This window comes from Oncorhynchus keta, unplaced genomic scaffold (genome assembly GCF_023373465.1).
Source record: "Oncorhynchus keta strain PuntledgeMale-10-30-2019 unplaced genomic scaffold, Oket_V2 Un_scaffold_4238_pilon_pilon, whole genome shotgun sequence".
NCBI classification, from domain to species: Eukaryota; Metazoa; Chordata; class Actinopteri; order Salmoniformes; family Salmonidae; genus Oncorhynchus; species Oncorhynchus keta.
The window spans coordinates 235,283-255,000 of record NW_026290936.1 but is presented as its reverse complement, the minus strand read 5'-3'; the positions used below and the strand labels follow the sequence as shown (position 1 = coordinate 255,000).

General features: G+C 39.9%; 1 protein-coding gene and 1 long non-coding RNA gene across 13 annotated transcripts in view; one reads left to right on the top strand and one right to left on the bottom strand.

The window, feature by feature from the left end:
- The window catches only part of LOC127928829 (ligand-dependent nuclear receptor corepressor-like protein), a 40,965-nt gene extending 30,846 nt beyond the window's left edge, over positions 1-10,119 (bottom strand). Inside the window, exon 1 of the mRNA XM_052516258.1 lies at positions 9,877-10,119. Within this exon, the coding sequence (XP_052372218.1) occupies positions 9,877-9,947 (71 nt within the window). The 5' untranslated portion in view covers positions 9,948-10,119. The remainder of the gene's footprint in view (positions 1-9,876) is intronic.
- Positions 10,120-10,909: 790 nt separating this feature from the next.
- On the top strand, positions 10,910-19,367 carry LOC127928832 (uncharacterized). Of its 12 annotated transcripts, XR_008132404.1 has the most exons (6): positions 11,043-11,256; positions 12,039-12,154; positions 12,917-13,201; positions 13,865-13,951; positions 16,279-16,307; positions 19,175-19,367. It is a non-coding gene; the product is annotated as an uncharacterized LOC127928832 (long non-coding RNA). The 12 variants fall into 12 exon arrangements; XR_008132402.1 differs by lacking the exons at positions 11,043-11,256; positions 12,039-12,154; positions 16,279-16,307 and adding exons at positions 10,910-11,006; positions 18,374-18,402; XR_008132401.1 differs by lacking the exons at positions 11,043-11,256; positions 12,039-12,154 and adding an exon at positions 10,910-11,006.
- The last annotated feature ends 351 nt before the right edge of the window (positions 19,368-19,718 follow it).

The window sequence follows — 19,718 nt, the reverse complement described above, 5'->3', positions numbered from 1 at the left end:
ACACGGTATAGCTAGATATAGTAACCATAACAAACACTGCAGCTAGTTATAGTAACCACAACAAACACGGCAGCTAGTTATAGTAACCATAACAAACACGTTATAGCTAGTTATAGTAACCATAACAAACACGCTATAGCTAGTTATAGTAACATAACAAACACGACAGCTAGTTATAGTAACCATAACAAACACGGCAGCTAGTTATAGTAACATAACAAACACGTTATAGCTAGTTATAGTAACCATAACAAACACGGCAGCTAGTTATAGTAACCATAACAAACACGTTATAGCTAGTTATAGTAACCATAACAAACACGTTATAGCTAGTTATAGTAACCATAACAAACACGGCAGCTAGTTATAGTAACCATAACAAACACGTTATAGCTAGTTATAGTAACCATAACAAATACGGCAGCTAGTTATAGTAACATAACAAACACGGTATAGCTAGTTATAGTAACCATAACAAACACGTTATAGCTAGTTATAGTAACCATAACAAACACGTTATAGCTAGTTATAGTAACCATAACAAACACGGTATAGCTAGTTATCGTAACCATAACAAACACGGTATAGCTAGTTATAGTAACCACAACAAACACGGTATAGCTAGTTATAGTAACCATAACAAACACGGCAGCTAGTTATAGTAACATAACAAACACGGCAGCTAGTTATAGTAACCATAACAAACACGGCAGCTAGTTATAGTAACATAACAAACACGTTATAGCTAGTTATAGTAACCACAACAAACACGTTATAGCTAGTTATAGTAACCATAACAAACACGGCAGCTAGTTATAGTAACATAACAAACACGTTATAGCTAGTTATAGTAACCATAACAAACACGGTATAGCTAGTTATAGTAACCATAACAAACACGGCAGCTAGTTATAGTAACCACAACAAACACGTTATAGTAACCATAACAAACACGTTATAGTAACCATAACAAACACGTTATAGTAACCATAACAAACACGTTATAGTAACCATAACAAACACGTTATAGTAACCATAACAAACACGTTATAGCTAGTTATAGTAACATAACAAACACGGTATAGCTAGTTATAGTAACCATAACAAACACGTTATAGCTAGTTATAGTAACCATAACAAACACGTTATAGCTAGTTATAGTAACATAACAAACACGGTATAGCTAGTTATAGTAACCATAACAAACACGACAGCTAGTTATAGTAACATAACAAACACGTTATAGCTAGTTATAGTAACCATAACAAACATGGCAGCTAGTTATAGTACCCACAACAAACACGTTATAGCTACTTATAGTAACCATAACAAACACGTTATAGCTAGTTATAGTAACCATAACAAACACGGCAGCTAGTTATAGTAACATAACAAACACGGTATAGCTAGTTATAGTAACCACAACAAACACGTTATAGCTAGTTATAGTAACCATAACAAACACGGCAGCTAGTTATAATAACCACAACAAACACGGCAGCTAGTTATAGTAACATAACAAACACGGTATAGCTAGTTATAGTAACATAACAAACACGGTATAGCTAGATATAGTAACATAACAAACACGGTATAGCTAGATATAGTAACCATAACAAACACTGCAGCTAGTTATAGTAACCATAACAAACACGGCAGCTAGTTATAGTAACCATAACAAACATGGCAGCTAGTTATAGTAACCATAACAAACACGTTATAGCTAGTTATAGTAACCACAACAAACACGGCAGCTAGTTATAGTAACCATAACAAACACGTTATAGCTAGTTATAGTAACCATAACAAACACGCTATAGCTAGTTATAGTAACATAACAAACACGACAGCTAGTTATAGTAACCATAACAAACACGGCAGCTAGTTATAGTAACATAACAAACACGTTATAGCTAGTTATAGTAACCATAACAAACACGGCAGCTAGTTATAGTAACCATAACAAACACGTTATAGCTAGTTATAGTAACCATAACAAACACGTTATAGCTAGTTATAGTAACCATAACAAACACGGCAGCTAGTTATAGTAACCATAACAAACACGTTATAGTAACCATAACAAACACGTTATAGCTAGTTATAGTAACCATAACAAACACGTTATAGCTAGTTATAGTAACCATAACAAACACGGTATAGCTAGTTATCGTAACCATAACAAACACGGTATAGCTAGTTATAGTAACCACAACAAACACGGTATAGCTAGTTATAGTAACCATAACAAACACGGCAGCTAGTTATAGTAACATAACAAACACGGCAGCTAGTTATAGTAACCATAACAAACACGGCAGCTAGTTATAGTAACATAACAAACACGGCATAGCTAGTTATAGTAACCATAACAAACACGGCAGCTAGTTATAGTAACCATAACAAACACGGCAGCTAGTTATAGTAACATAACAAACACGGCATAGCTAGTTATAGTAACCATAACAAACACGGTATAGCTAGTTATAGTAACCATAACAAACACGGCAGCTAGTTATAGTAACATAACAAACACGGCAGCTAGTTATAGTAACCATAACAAACACGGCAGCTAGTTATAGTAACATAACAAACACGGCATAGCTAGTTATAGTAACCATAACAAACACGGTATAGCTAGTTATAGTAACATAACAAACACGGCAGCTAGTTATAGTAACATAACAAACACGGCATAGCTAGTTATAGTAACCATAACAAACACGGTATAGCTAGTTATAGTAACCATAACAAACACGGCAGCTAGTTATAGTAACCATAACAAACACGTTATAGTAACCATAACAAACACGTTATAGCTAGTTATAGTAACATAACAAACACGGTATAGCTAGTTATAGTAACCATAACAAACACGTTATAGCTAGTTATAGTAACCATAACAAACATGGAAGCGAGTTATAGTAACCATAACAAACACGTTATAGTAACCATAACAAACACGTTATAGCTAGTTATAGTAACATAACAAACACGGTATAGCTAGTTATAGTAACCATAACAAACACGTTATAGCTAGTTATAGTAACCATAACAAACACGTTATAGCTAGTTATAGTAACATAACAAACACGGTATAGCTAGTTATAGTAACCATAACAAACACGTTATAGCTAGTTATAGTAACCATAACAAACACGGCAGCTAGTTATAGTAACATAACAAACACGTTATAGCTAGTTATAGTAACCATAACAAACACGGCAGCTAGTTATAGTAACCATAACAAACACGTTATAGCTAGTTATAGTAACCATAACAAATACGGCAGCTAGTTATAGTAACATAACAAACACGTTATAGCTAGTTATAGTAACTATAACAAACACGGCAGCTAGTTATAGTAACCACAACAAACACGTTATAGCTAGTTATAGTAACCACAACAAACACGTTATAGCTAGTTATAGTAACCATAACAAACACGGCAGCTAGTTATAGTAACATAACAAACACGTTATAGCTAGTTATAGTAACCATAACAAACACGGTATAGCTAGTTATAGTAACCATAACAAACACGGCAGCTAGTTATAGTAACCACAACAAACACGTTATAGCTAGTTATAGTAACCATAACAAACACGTTATAGTAACCATAACAAACACGTTATAGTAACCATAACAAACACGTTATAGCTAGTTATAGTAACATAACAAACACGGTATAGCTAGTTATAGTAACCATAACAAACACGTTATAGCTAGTTATAGTAACCATAACAAACACGTTATAGCTAGTTATAGTAACATAACAAACACGGTATAGCTAGTTATAGTAACCATAACAAACACGACAGCTAGTTATAGTAACATAACAAACACGTTATAGCTAGTTATAGTAACCATAACAAACATGGCAGCTAGTTATAGTACCACAACAAACACGTTATAGCTACTTATAGTAACCATAACAAACACGTTATAGCTAGTTATAGTAACCATAACAAACACGGCAGCTAGTTATAGTAACATAACAAACACGGTATAGCTAGTTATAGTAACCACAACAAACACGTTATAGCTAGTTATAGTAACCATAACAAACACGGCAGCTAGTTATAATAACCACAACAAACACGGCAGCTAGTTATAGTAACATAACAAACACGGTATAGCTAGTTATAGTAACATAACAAACACGGTATAGCTAGATATAGTAACATAACAAACACGGTATAGCTAGATATAGTAACCATAACAAACACTGCAGCTAGTTATAGTAACCACAACAAACACGGCAGCTAGTTATAGTAACCATAACAAACACGTTATAGCTAGTTATAGTAACCATAACAAACACGCTATAGCTAGTTATAGTAACATAACAAACACGACAGCTAGTTATAGTAACCATAACAAACACGGCAGCTAGTTATAGTAACATAACAAACACGTTATAGCTAGTTATAGTAACCATAACAAACACGGCAGCTAGTTATAGTAACCATAACAAACACGTTATAGCTAGTTATAGTAACCATAACAAACACGTTATAGCTAGTTATAGTAACCATAACAAACACGGCAGCTAGTTATAGTAACCATAACAAACACGTTATAGCTAGTTATAGTAACCATAACAAACACGGCAGCTAGTTATAGTAACCATAACAAACACGTTATAGTAACCATAACAAACACGTTATAGCTAGTTATAGTAACCATAACAAACACGTTATAGCTAGTTATAGTAACCATAACAAACACGGTATAGCTAGTTATCGTAACCATAACAAACACGGTATAGCTAGTTATAGTAACCACAACAAACACGGTATAGCTAGTTATAGTAACCATAACAAACACGGCAGCTAGTTATAGTAACATAACAAACACGGCAGCTAGTTATAGTAACCATAACAAACACGGCAGCTAGTTATAGTAACATAACAAACACGTTATAGCTAGTTATAGTAACCACAACAAACACGTTATAGCTAGTTATAGTAACCATAACAAACACGGCAGCTAGTTATAGTAACATAACAAACACGTTATAGCTAGTTATAGTAACCATAACAAACACGGTATAGCTAGTTATAGTAACCATAACAAACACGGCAGCTAGTTATAGTAACCACAACAAACACGTTATAGTAACCATAACAAACACGTTATAGTAACCATAACAAACACGTTATAGTAACCATAACAAACACGTTATAGTAACCATAACAAACACGTTATAGTAACCATAACAAACACGTTATAGCTAGTTATAGTAACATAACAAACACGGTATAGCTAGTTATAGTAACCATAACAAACACGTTATAGCTAGTTATAGTAACCATAACAAACACGTTATAGCTAGTTATAGTAACATAACAAACACGGTATAGCTAGTTATAGTAACCATAACAAACACGACAGCTAGTTATAGTAACATAACAAACACGTTATAGCTAGTTATAGTAACCATAACAAACATGGCAGCTAGTTATAGTACCCACAACAAACACGTTATAGCTACTTATAGTAACCATAACAAACACGTTATAGCTAGTTATAGTAACCATAACAAACACGGCAGCTAGTTATAGTAACATAACAAACACGGTATAGCTAGTTATAGTAACCACAACAAACACGTTATAGCTAGTTATAGTAACCATAACAAACACGGCAGCTAGTTATAATAACCACAACAAACACGGCAGCTAGTTATAGTAACATAACAAACACGGTATAGCTAGTTATAGTAACATAACAAACACGGTATAGCTAGATATAGTAACATAACAAACACGGTATAGCTAGATATAGTAACCATAACAAACACTGCAGCTAGTTATAGTAACCATAACAAACACGGCAGCTAGTTATAGTAACCATAACAAACATGGCAGCTAGTTATAGTAACCATAACAAACACGTTATAGCTAGTTATAGTAACCACAACAAACACGGCAGCTAGTTATAGTAACCATAACAAACACGTTATAGCTAGTTATAGTAACCATAACAAACACGCTATAGCTAGTTATAGTAACATAACAAACACGACAGCTAGTTATAGTAACCATAACAAACACGGCAGCTAGTTATAGTAACATAACAAACACGTTATAGCTAGTTATAGTAACCATAACAAACACGGCAGCTAGTTATAGTAACCATAACAAACACGTTATAGCTAGTTATAGTAACCATAACAAACACGTTATAGCTAGTTATAGTAACCATAACAAACACGGCAGCTAGTTATAGTAACCATAACAAACACGTTATAGTAACCATAACAAACACGTTATAGCTAGTTATAGTAACCATAACAAACACGTTATAGCTAGTTATAGTAACCATAACAAACACGGTATAGCTAGTTATCGTAACCATAACAAACACGGTATAGCTAGTTATAGTAACCACAACAAACACGGTATAGCTAGTTATAGTAACCATAACAAACACGGCAGCTAGTTATAGTAACATAACAAACACGGCAGCTAGTTATAGTAACCATAACAAACACGGCAGCTAGTTATAGTAACATAACAAACACGGCATAGCTAGTTATAGTAACCATAACAAACACGGCAGCTAGTTATAGTAACCATAACAAACACGGCAGCTAGTTATAATAACATAACAAACACGGCATAGCTAGTTATAGTAACCATAACAAACACGGTATAGCTAGTTATAGTAACCATAACAAACACGGCAGCTAGTTATAGTAACATAACAAACACGGCAGCTAGTTATAGTAACCATAACAAACACGGCAGCTAGTTATAGTAACATAACAAACACGGCATAGCTAGTTATAGTAACCATAACAAACACGGTATAGCTAGTTATAGTAACATAACAAACACGACAGCTAGTTATAGTAACATAACAAACACGGCATAGCTAGTTATAGTAACCATAACAAACACGGTATAGCTAGTTATAGTAACCATAACAAACACGGCAGCTAGTTATAGTAACCATAACAAACACGGCAGCTAGTTATAGTAACCATAACAAACACGGCAGCTAGTTATAGTAACATAACAAACACGGCATAGCTAGTTATAGTAACCACAACAAACACGGCAGCTAGTTATAGTAACCATAACAAACACGGTATAGCTAGTTATAGTAACCATAACAAACACGGCAGCTAGTTATAGTAACCATAACAAACACGGCAGCTAGTTATAGTAACCATAACAAACACGGCAGCTAGTTATAGTAACATAACAAACACCGCAGCTAGTTATAGTAACCATAACAAACACGGCAGCTAGTTATAGTAACATAACAAACACGGCATAGCTAGTTATAGTAACCATAACAAACACGTTATAGCTAGTTATAGTAACCATAACAAACACGGTATAGCTAGTTATAGTAACATAACAAACACGGCATAGCTAGTTATAGTAACCATAACAAACACGGCATAGCTAGTTATAGTAACCATAACAAACACGGCAGCTAGTTATAGTAACCATAACAAACACGGCAGCTAGTTATAGTAACCATAACAAACACGGTATAGCTAGTTATAGTAACCATAACAAACACGTTATAGCTAGTTATAGTAACATAACAAACACGGTATAGCTAGTTATAGTAACCATAACAAACACGGTATAGCTAGTTATAGTAACCATAACAAACACGGTATAGCTAGTTATAGTAACCATAACAAACACGGCAGCTAGTTATAGTAACCATAACAAACACGGTATAGCTAGTTATAGTAACCATAACAAACACGTTATAGCTAGTTATAGTAACATAACAAACACGGTATAGCTAGTTATAGTAACCATAACAAACACGGCAGCTAGTTATAGTAACATAACAAACACGGCATAGCTAGTTATAGTAACCATAACAAACACGGTATAGCTAGTTATAGTAACATAACAAACACGGCAGCTAGTTATAGTAACATAACAAACACGGCATAGCTAGTTATAGTAACCATAACAAACACGGTATAGCTAGTTATAGTAACCATAACAAACACGGCAGCTAGTTATAGTAACCATAACAAACACGGCAGCTAGTTATAGTAACCATAACAAACACGGCAGCTAGTTATAGTAACATAACAAACACGGCATAGCTAGTTATAGTAACCACAACAAACACGGCAGCTAGTTATAGTAACCATAACAAACACGGTATAGCTAGTTATAGTAACCATAACAAACACGGCAGCTAGTTATAGTAACCATAACAAACACGGCAGCTAGTTATAGTAACCATAACAAACACGGCAGCTAGTTATAGTAACATAACAAACACGGCAGCTAGTTATAGTAACCATAACAAACACGGCAGCTAGTTATAGTAACATAACAAACACGGCATAGCTAGTTATAGTAACCATAACAAACACGTTATAGCTAGTTATAGTAACATAACAAACACGGTATAGCTAGTTATAGTAACCATAACAAACACGGCAGCTAGTTATAGTAACCATAACAAACACGGCATAGCTAGTTATAGTAACCATAACAAACACGGCAGCTAGTTATAGTAACCATAACAAACACGGCAGCTAGTTATAGTAACCATAACAAACACGGTATAGCTAGTTATAGTAACCATAACAAACACGGTATAGCTAGTTATAGTAACCATAACAAACACGGCAGCTAGTTATAGTAACCATAACAAACACGGTATAGCTAGTTATAGTAACCATAACAAACACGGTATAGCTAGTTATAGTAACCATAACAAACACGGCAGCTAGTTATAGTAACCATAACAAACACGGTATAGCTAGTTATAGTAACCATAACAAACACGGTATAGCTAGTTATAGTAACCATAACAAACACGGTATAGCTAGTTATAGTAACCATAACAAACACGGTATAGCTAGTTATAGTAACCATAACAAACACGTTATAGCTAGTTATAGTAACCATAACAAACACGGTACAGCTAGTTATAGTAACCATAACAAACACGGCAGCTAGTTATAGTAACCATAACAAACACGGCAGCTAGTTATAGTAACCATAACAAACACGGTATAGCTAGTTATAGTAACCACAACAAACATGGTACAGCTAGTTATAGTAACCATAACAAACACGGCAGCTAGTTAAGCTAATCCAACTAGCTTGTTGTTAGCTGCTAGAAATCATGGACTTCTACGAGGTGTTTTTACAGAGACATTGGAAACAGACAAGACAAAGAGAAACAGAGTCAACAGAAAACGGAAAACTACCTGCTGTTATTAAAGGCATTTAGCATTAGCGGCTAACGTCAGTTACCTGCTGTTATTAAAGGCATTTAGCATTAGCGGCTAACGTCAGTTACCTGCTGTTATTAAAGGCATTTAGCATTAGCGGCTAACGTCAGTTACCTGCTGTTGTTAAAGGCATTTAGCATTAGCGGCTAACGTCAGTTACCTGCTGTTGTAAAGGCATTTAGCATTAGCGGCTAACGTCAGTTACCTGCTGTTGTTAAAGGCATTTAGCATTAGCGGCTAACGTCAGTTACCTGCTGTTGTAAAGGCATTTAGCATTAGCGGCTAACGTCAGTTACCTGCTGTTGTTAAAGGCATTTAGCATTAGCGGCTAACGTCAGTTACCTGCTGTTGTAAAGGTATTTAGCATTAGCGGCTAACGTCAGTTACCTGCTGTTATTAAAGGCATTTAGCATTAGCGGCTAACGTCAGTTACCTGCTGTTATTAAAGGCATTTAGCATTAGCGGCTAACGTCAGTTACCTGCTGTTATTAAAGGCATTTAGCATTAGCGGCTAACGTTACAGCTAAACCGGGTTTAACTCATGTTGTGGATCTTTCCCTAGTTGTACTTTGGGGATGTAAAATCGCTTCCAAGTTCAAAAGGCCATTTAAAAAAAAGATGCCTTGGTTTCTTCTTACCGACGCAGTTGATCAGTTTGTGCCGCCAGGTATCGAGTTCCCGCTTGAATCCGTTCCTTTCTACGGTGCATTTGGAGCTGCGGCACCGGGCAGCCATTCTGTCTGCCTCCTCCTTTCACCCTGCTCGGTCTCTCTTTGCGTCACCAGGAGTCAACCTCCGCTCATCACGACTGACCTCTCTCTGTCTCTCTCTCTCTCTCTCTCTCTCTCTCTCTCTCTCTCTCTCTCTCTCTCTCTCTCTCTCTCTCTTTCTCTCTCCCCCTCCCTCTCTCTCTTTCTCTCCCTCTCTTTCTCTCCCTGTCCCCCTCCCTCTCTCTCTCTCTCCCTGTCTCTCCCTCTCTCCCTCTTTCTCTCTCTCTCTCTCTCTCTCTCTCTCTCTCTCTCTCTCTCTCTCTCTCTCTCTCTCCCCTCTCTCTCTCTCTCAATTCAAGTTTAATGTATGGGGCTTTACTGGCATGGTGAAACATATGTTTACATTGCGATGCAATAAACAAAATGAACAGTAAACATTACACTCACAAAAGTTCCAAAAGAATAAAGACATTTCAAATGTCATATTATGTGAAAATAGTTGATATACAAAAGGAAAAATAAATTAACATAAATATGGGTTTTTATTTACAATGGTGTTTGTTTGTTCTTCACTGGTTGCCCTTTTCTTGTGGCAACAGGTCACAAATCTTGCTGCTGTGATGGCACTCTCATTTAGAATTGCGACCTGGCCAAGATAAAGTGAAGCAGTTATCGACACATACAACAACACAGAGTTACACATGGAGTAAAACAAACATACAGTCAATAATACAGTAGAAAAATAAGTCTATATACAATATGAGCAAATGAGGTGAGATAAGGCCATGGTGGCAAAGTAAATACAATACAGCTGTAATGATGTTCTTCGTCCTCCTCTGTCATGAACAACGTGAACTTAACGAAAACCGAAACAGTCCTGAAAGGTGCAGAAAACACTAGACGGTCCTGAAAGGTGCAGAAAACACTAAACAGTCCTGAAAGGTGCAGAAAACACTAAACAGTCCTGAAAGGTTCAGAAAACACTAGACGGTCCTGAAAGGTGCAGAAAACACTAGACAGTCCTGAAAGGTGCAGAAAACACTAGACAGTCCTGAAAGGTGCAGAAAACACTAAACAGTCCTGAAAGGTGCAGAAAACACTAGACAGTCCTGAAAGGTGCAGAAAACACTAGACAGTCAGAAAACACTAGACAGTCCTGAAAGGTGCAGAAAACACTAGACAGTCCTGAAAGGTGCAGAAAACACTAGACAGTCCTGAAAGGTGCAGAAAACACTAGACAGTCCTGAAAGGTGCAGAAAACACTAGACAGTCCTGAAAGGTGCAGAAAACACTAGACAGTCCTGTAAGGTGCAGAAAACACTAAACAGTCCTGAAAGGTGCAGAAAACACGAGACGGCCCTGAAAGGTGCAGAAAACACTAGACAGTCAGAAAACACTAGACAGTCCTGAAAGGTGCAGAAAACACTAGACAGTCCTGAAAGGTGCAGAAAACACTAGACAGTCAGAAAACACTAGACAGTCCTGTAAGGTGCAGAAAACACTAGACAGTCCTGAAAGGTGCAGAAAACACTAGACAGTCCTGAAAGGTGCAGAAAACACTAGACGGTCAGAAAACACTAGACAGTCCTGAAAAGTGCAGAAAACACTAGACAGTCAGAAAACACTAGACAGTCCTGAAAGGTGCAGAAAACACTAGACAGTCCTGAAAGGTGCAGAAAACACTAGACGGTCCTGAAAGGTGCAGAAAACACTAGACAGTCCTGAAAGGTGCAGAAAACACTAGACAGTCAGAAAACACTAGACAGTCCTGAAAGGTGCAGAAAACACTAGACGGTCCTGAAAGGTGCAGAAAACACTAGACAGTCCTGAAAGGTGCAGAAAACACTAGACAGTCAGAAAACACTAGACAGTCAGAAAACACTAGACGGTCCTGAAAGGTGCAGAAAACACTAGACAGTCCTGAAAGGTGCAGAAAACACTAGACAGTCAGAAAACACTAGACAGTCCTGAAAGGTGCAGAAAACACTAGACGGTCCTGAAAGGTGCAGAAAACACTAGACAGTCCTGAAAGGTGCAGAAAACACTAGACAGTCCTGAAAGGTGCAGAAAACACTAGACAGTCCTGTAAGGTGCAGAAAACACTAGACGGTCCTGAAAGGTGCAGAAAACACTAGACAGTCCTGAAAGGTGCAGAAAACACTAGACAGTCCTGAAAGGTGCAGAAAACACTAGACAGTCCTGAAAGGTGCAGAAAACACTAGACGGTCCTGAAAGGTGCAGAAAACACTAGACAGTCCTGTAAGGTGCAGAAAACACTAGCCAGTCCTGAAAGGTGCAGAAAACACTAGACAGTCCTGTAAGGTGCAGAAAACACTAGACGGTCCTGAAAGGTGCAGAAAACACTAGACGGTCCTGAAAGGTGCAGAAAACACTAGACAGTCCTGAAAGGTGCAGAAAACACTAGACAGTCCTGAAAGGTGCAGAAAACACTAGACGGTCCTGTAAGGTGCAGAAAACACTAGACAGTCCTGTAAGGTGCAGAAAACACTAGACAGTCCTGAAAGGTTCAGAAAACACTAGACGGTCCTGAAAGGTGCAGAAAACACTAGACAGTCCTGAAAGGTGCAGAAAACACTAGACAGTCCTGAAAGGTGCAGAAAACACTAGACAGTCCTGAAAGGTGTAGAAAACACTAGACAGTCCTGAAAGGTGCAGAAAACACTAGACAGTCCTGAAAGGTGCAGAAAACACTAGACAGTCCTGTAAGGTGCAGAAAACACTAAACAGTCCTGAAAGGTGCAGAAAACACGAGACGGCCCTGAAAGGTGCAGAAAACACTAGACAGTCAGAAAACACTAGACAGTCCTGAAAGGTGCAGAAAACACTAGACAGTCCTGAAAGGTGCAGAAAACACTAGACAGTCAGAAAACACTAGACAGTCCTGTAAGGTGCAGAAAACACTAGACAGTCCTGTATAGGTGCAGAAAACACTAGACAGTCCTGAAAGGTGCAGAAAACACTAAACAGTCCTGTAAAGGTGCAGAAAACACTAGACAGTCCTGAAAGGTGCAGAAAACACTAGACTAGACAGTCCTGAAAGGTGCAGAAAACACTAGACGGTCCTGAAAGGTGCAGAAAACACTAGACAGTCCTGAAAGGTTCAGAAAACACTAGACAGTCCTGTAAGGTGCAGAAAACACTAGACAGTCAGAAAACACTAGACAGTCCTGAAAGGTGCAGAAAACACTAGACAGTCCTGAAAGGTGCAGAAAACACTAGACAGTCCTGTAAGGTGCAGAAAACACTAGACAGTCAGAAAACACTAGACAGTCCTGAAAGGTGCAGAAAACACTAGACAGTCCTGAAAGGTGCAGAAAACACTAGACAGTCAGAAAACACTAGACGGTCCTGAAAGGTGCAGAAAACACTAGACAGTCCTGAAAGGTGCAGAAAACACTAGACAGTCAGAAAACACTAGACAGTCCTGAAAGGTGCAGAAAACACTAGACGGTCCTGAAAGGTGCAGAAAACACTAGACAGTCCTGAAAGGTGCAGAAAACACTAGACAGTCCTGAAAGGTGCAGGAAACACTAGACAGTCCTGTAAGGTGCAGAAAACACTAGACGGTCCTGAAAGGTGCAGAAAACACTAGACAGTCCTGAAAGGTGCAGAAAACACTAGACAGTCCTGAAAGGTGCAGAAAACACTAGACAGTCCTGAAAGGTGCAGAAAACACTAGACGGTCCTGAAAGGTGCAGAAAACACTAGACAGTCCTGTAAGGTGCAGAAAACACTAGCCAGTCCTGAAAGGTGCAGAAAACACTAGACAGTCCTGTAAGGTGCAGAAAACACTAGACGGTCCTGAAAGGTGCAGAAAACACTAGACGGTCCTGAAAGGTGCAGAAAACACTAGACAGTCCTGAAAGGTGCAGAAAACACTAGACAGTCCTGAAAGGTGCAGAAAACACTAGACGGTCCTGTAAGGTGCAGAAAACACTAGACAGTCCTGTAAGGTGCAGAAAACACTAGACAGTCCTGAAAGGTTCAGAAAACACTAGACGGTCCTGAAAGGTGCAGAAAACACTAGACAGTCCTGAAAGGTGCAGAAAACACTAGACGGTCAGAAAACACTAGACAGTCCTGAAAGGTGCAGAAAACACTAGACAGTCCTGAAAGGTGTAGAAAACACTAGACGGTCCTGACAGGTGCAGAAAACACTAGACAGTCCTGAAAGGTGCAGAAAACACTAGACAGTCCTGTAAGGTGCAGAAAACACTAGACAGTCCTGAAAGGTGCAGAAAACACTAGACAGTCCTGTAAGGTGCAGAAAACACTAGACAGTCCTGAAAGGTGCAGAAAACACTAGACGGTCCTGACAGGTGCAGAAAACACTAGACAGTCCTGACAGGTGCAGAAAACACTAGACAGTCCTGAAAGGTGCAGAAAACACTAGACAGTCCTGTAAGGTGCAGAAAACACTAGACAGTCCTGAAAGGTGCAGAAAACACTAGACAGTCCTGAAAGGTGCAGAAAACACTAGACGGTCCTGACAGGTGCAGAAAACACTAGACATTCCTGAAAGGTGTAGAAAACACTAGACAGTCCTGTAAGGTGCAGAAAACACTAGACAGTCCTGAAAGGTGCAGAAAACACTAGACAGTCCTGAAAGGTGCAGAAAACACTAGACGGTCCTGAAAGGTGCAGAAAACACTAGACAGTCCTGAAAGGTGCAGAAAACACTAGACAGTCCTGAAAGGTGCAGAAAACACTAGACAGTCCTGAAAGGTGCAGAAAACACTAGACAGTCCTGAAAGGTGTAGAAAACACTAGACGGTCCTGAAAGGTGCAGAAAACACTAGACGGTCCTGTAAGGATCAGAAAACACTAGACAGTCCTGAAAGGTGCAGAAAACACTAGACAGTCCTGAAAGGTGCAGAAAACACTAGACAGTCCTGTAAGGTGCAGAAAACACTAGACAGTCCTGAAAGGTGCAGAAAACACTAGACAGTCCTGTAAGGTGCAGAAAACACTAGACAGTCCTGAAAGGTGCAGAAAACACTAGACAGTCCTGAAAGGTGCAGAAAACACTAGACAGTCCTGAAAGGTGCAGAAAACACTAGACGGTCCTGAAAGGTGCAGAAAACACTAGACGGTCCTGAAAGGTGCAGAAAACACTAGACGGTCCTGAAAGGTGCAGAAAACACTAGACAGTCCTGAAAGGTGCAGAAAACACTAGACAGTCCTGTAAGGTGCAGAAAACACTAGACAGTCCTGAAAGGTGCAGAAAACACTAGACAGTCCTGAAAGGTGCAGAAAACACTAGACAGTCCTGTAAGGTGCAGAAAACACTAGACAGTCCTGAAAGGTGCAGAAAACACTAGACAGTCCTGTAAGGTGCAGAAAACACTAGACAGTCCTGAAAGGTGCAGAAAACACTAGACAGTCCTGAAAGGTGCAGAAAACACTAGACAGTCCTGAAAGGTGCAGAAAACACTAGACGGTCCTGAAAGGTGCAGAAAACACTAGACGGTCCTGAAAGGTGCAGAAAACACTAGACGGTCCTGAAAGGTGTAGAAAACACTAGACAGTCCTGAAAGGTGCAGAAAACACTAGACAGTCCTGTAAGGTGCAGAAAACACTAGACAGTCCTGAAAGGTGCAGAAAACACTAGACAGTCCTGTAAGGTGCAGAAAACACTAGACTGTCCTGAAAGGTGCAGAAAACACTAGACAGTCCTGAAAGGTGCAGAAAACACTAGACGGTCCTGAAAGGTGCAGAAAACACTAGACAGTCCTGAAAGGTGCAGAAAACACTAGACAGTCCTGTAAGGTGCAGAAAACACTAGACAGTCCTGAAAGGTGCAGAAAACACTAGACGGTCCTGTAAGGTGCAGAAAACACTAGACAGTCCTGAAAGGTTCAGAAAACACTAGACGGTCCTGAAAGGTGCAGAAAACACTAGACAGTCCTGAAAGGTGCAGAAAACACTAGACGGTCAGAAAACACTAGACAGTCCTGAAAGGTGCAGAAAACACTAGACAGTCCTGAAAGGTGTAGAAAACACTAGACGGTCCTGACAGGTGCAGAAAACACTAGACAGTCCTGAAAGGTGCAGAAAACACTAGACAGTCCTGTAAGGTGCAGAAAACACTAGACAGTCCTGAAAGGTGCAGAAAACACTAGACAGTCCTGTAAGGTGCAGAAAACACTAGACAGTCCTGAAAGGTGCAGAAAACACTAGACGGTCCTGACAGGTGCAGAAAACACTAGACAGTCCTGACAGGTGCAGAAAACACTAGACAGTCCTGAAAGGTGCAGAAAACACTAGACAGTCCTGTAAGGTGCAGAAAACACTAGACAGTCCTGAAAGGTGCAGAAAACACTAGACGGTCCTGAAAGGTGCAGAAAACACTAGACGGTCCTGACAGGTACAGAAAACACTAGACATTCCTGAAAGGTGTAGAAAACACTAGACAGTCCTGTAAGGTGCAGAAAACACTAGACAGTCCTGAAAGGTGCAGAAAACACTAGACAGTCCTGAAAGGTGCAGAAAACACTAGACGGTCCTGAAAGGTGCAGAACACACTAGACAGTCCTGAAAGGTGCAGAAAACACTAGACAGTCCTGAAAGGTGCAGAACACACTAGACAGTCCTGAAAGGTGTAGAAAACACTAGACAGTCCTGTAAGGTGCAGAAAACACTAGACAGTCCTGAAAGGTGCAGAAAACACTAGACAGTCCTGAAAGGTGCAGAAAACACTAGACGGTCCTGAAAGGTGCAGAACACACTAGACAGTCCTGAAAGGTGCAGAAAACACTAGACGGTCCTGAAAGGTGCAGAAAACACTAGACGGTCCTGTAAGGTGCAGAAAACACTAGACAGTCCTGACAGGTGCAGAAAACACTAGACAGTCCTGAAAGGTGCAGAAAACACTAGACAGTCCTGTAAGGTGCAGAAAACACTAGACAGTCCTGAAAGGTGCAGAAAACACTAGACAGTCCTGTAAGGTGCAGAAAACACTAGACAGTCCTGAAAGGTGCAGAAAACACTAGACAGTCCTGTAAGGTGCAGAAAACACTAGACGGTCCTGAAAGGTGCAGAAAACACTAGACGGTCCTGACAGGTGCAGAAAACACTAGACAGTCCTGACAGGTGCAGAAAACACTAGACAGTCCTGAAAGGTGCAGAAAACACTAGACAGTCCTGTAAGGTGCAGAAAACACTAGACAGTCCTGAAAGGTGCAGAAAACACTAGACAGTCCTGAAAGGTGCAGAAAACACTAGACGGTCCTGACAGGTGCAGAAAACACTAGACATTCCTGAAAGGTGTAGAAAACACTAGACAGTCCTGAAAGGTGCAGAAAACACTAGACGGTCCTGACAGGTGCAGAAAACACTAGACATTCCTGAAAGGTGTAGAAAACACTAGACAGTCCTGTAAGGTGCAGAAAACACTAGACAGTCCTGAAAGGTGCAGAAAACACTAGACAGTCCTGAAAGGTGCAGAAAACACTAGACGGTCCTGAAAGGTGCAGAAAACACTAGACAGTCCTGAAAGGTGCAGAAAACACTAGACAGTCCTGAAAGGTGCAGAAAACACTAGACAGTCCTGAAAGGTGCAGAAAACACTAGACAGTCCTGAAAGGTGCAGAAAACACTAGACAGTCCTGAAAGGTGCAGAAAACACTAGACGGTCAGAAAACACTAGACAGTCCTGAAAGGTGCAGAAAACACTAGACAGTCCTGAAAGGTGCAGAAAACACTAGACAGTCCTGAAAGGTGCAGAAAACACTAGACAGTCCTGAAAGGTGCAGAAAACACTAGACGGTCCTGTAAGGTGCAGAAAACACTAGACAGTCCTGAAAGGTGCAGAAAACACTAGACAGTCCTGAAAGGTGCAGAAAACACTAGACAGTCCTGAAAGGTGCAGAAAACACTAGACAGTCCTGTAAGGTGCAGAAAACACTAGACAGTCCTGAAAGGTGCAGAAAACACTAGACAGTCCTGAAAGGTGCAGAAAACACTAGACAGTCCTGAAAGGTGCAGAAAACACTAGACAGTCCTGAAAGGTGCAGAAAACACTAGACAGTCCTGAAAGGTGCAGAAAACACTAGACAGTCCTGAAAGGTGCAGAAAACACTAGACGGTCCTGAAAGGTGCAGAAAACACTAGACAGTCCTGAAAGGTGCAGAAAACACTAGACAGTCCTGTAAGGTGCAGAAAACACTAGACAGTCCTGTAAGGTGCAGAAAACACTAGACAGTCAGAAAACACTAGACAGTCCTGTAAGGTGCAGAAAACACTAGACAGTCCTGTAAGGTGCAGAAAACACTAGACGGTCCTGACAGGTGCAGAAAACACTAGACAGTCCTGACAGGTGCAGAAAACACTAGACAGTCCTGAAAGGTGCAGAAAACACTAGACAGTCCTGTAAGGTGCAGAAAACACTAGACAGTCCTGAAAGGTGCAGAAAACACTAGACGGTCCTGAAAGGTGCAGAAAACACTAGACGGTCCTGACAGGTGCAGAAAACACTAGACATTCCTGAAAGGTGTAGAAAACACTAGACAGTCCTGTAAGGTGCAGAAAACACTAGACAGTCCTGAAAGGTGCAGAAAACACTAGACAGTCCTGAAAGGTGCAGAAAACACTAGACGGTCCTGAAAGGTGCAGAAAACACTAGACGGTCCTGAAAGGTGCAGAAAACACTAGACAGTCCTGAAAGGTGCAGAACACACTAGACAGTCCTGAAAGGTGCAGAAAACACTAGACAGTCCTGAAAGGTGCAGAAAACACTAGACAGTCCTGAAAGGTGCAGAAAACACTAGACGGTCAGAAAACACTAGACAGTCCTGAAAGGTGCAGAAAACACTAGACAGTCCTGAAAGGTGCAGAAAACACTAGACAGTCCTGAAAGGTGCAGAAAACACTAGACAGTCCTGAAAGGTGCAGAAAACACTAGACAGTCCTGAAAGGTGCAGAAAACACTAGACAGTCCTGAAAGGTGCAGAAAACACTAGACGGTCCTGTAAGGTGCAGAAAACACTAGACAGTCCTGAAAGGTGCAGAAAACACTAGACAGTCCTGAAAGGTGCAGAAAACACTAGACAGTCCTGAAAGGTGCAGAAAACACTAGACAGTCCTGTAAGGTGCAGAAAACACTAGACAGTCCTGAAAGGTGCAGAAAACACTAGACAGTCCTGAAAGGTGCAGAAAACACTAGACAGTCCTGAAAGGTGCAGAAAACACTAGACAGTCCTGAAAGGTGCAGAAAACACTAGACAGTCCTGAAAGGTTCAGAAAACACTAGACAGTCCTGAAAGGTGCAGAAAACACTAGACAGTCCTGAAAGGTGCAGAAAACACTAGACAGTCCTGAAAGGTGCAGAAAACACTAGACAGTCCTGAAAGGTGCAGAAAACACTAGACAGTCCTGAAAAGTGCAGAAAACACTAGACAGTCCTGGACACTAGACAGAAAAATAATAACCCACAACCCACAGGTGGGAAAAGGCTACCTAAATATGATTCTCAATCAGAGACAACGAACGACACCTGCCTCTGATTGAGAACCATACCAGGCCAAACACATAAACACAACATAGAACAAGGAACATAGACAACCCACCCCAACTCCCTGACCAAACTAAAACAACGACATAACAAAGGAACTAAGGTCAGAACGTGACAGTACCCCCCCCATAGTTCACCTGGGTTAGGGTTAGGGTTAGGGTGTGTGTACTGTGTGTATGTATGTATGTGTGTGTGTGTGACTTGCCTGAAATGTAACTGTTTACACAAACACGTGCCA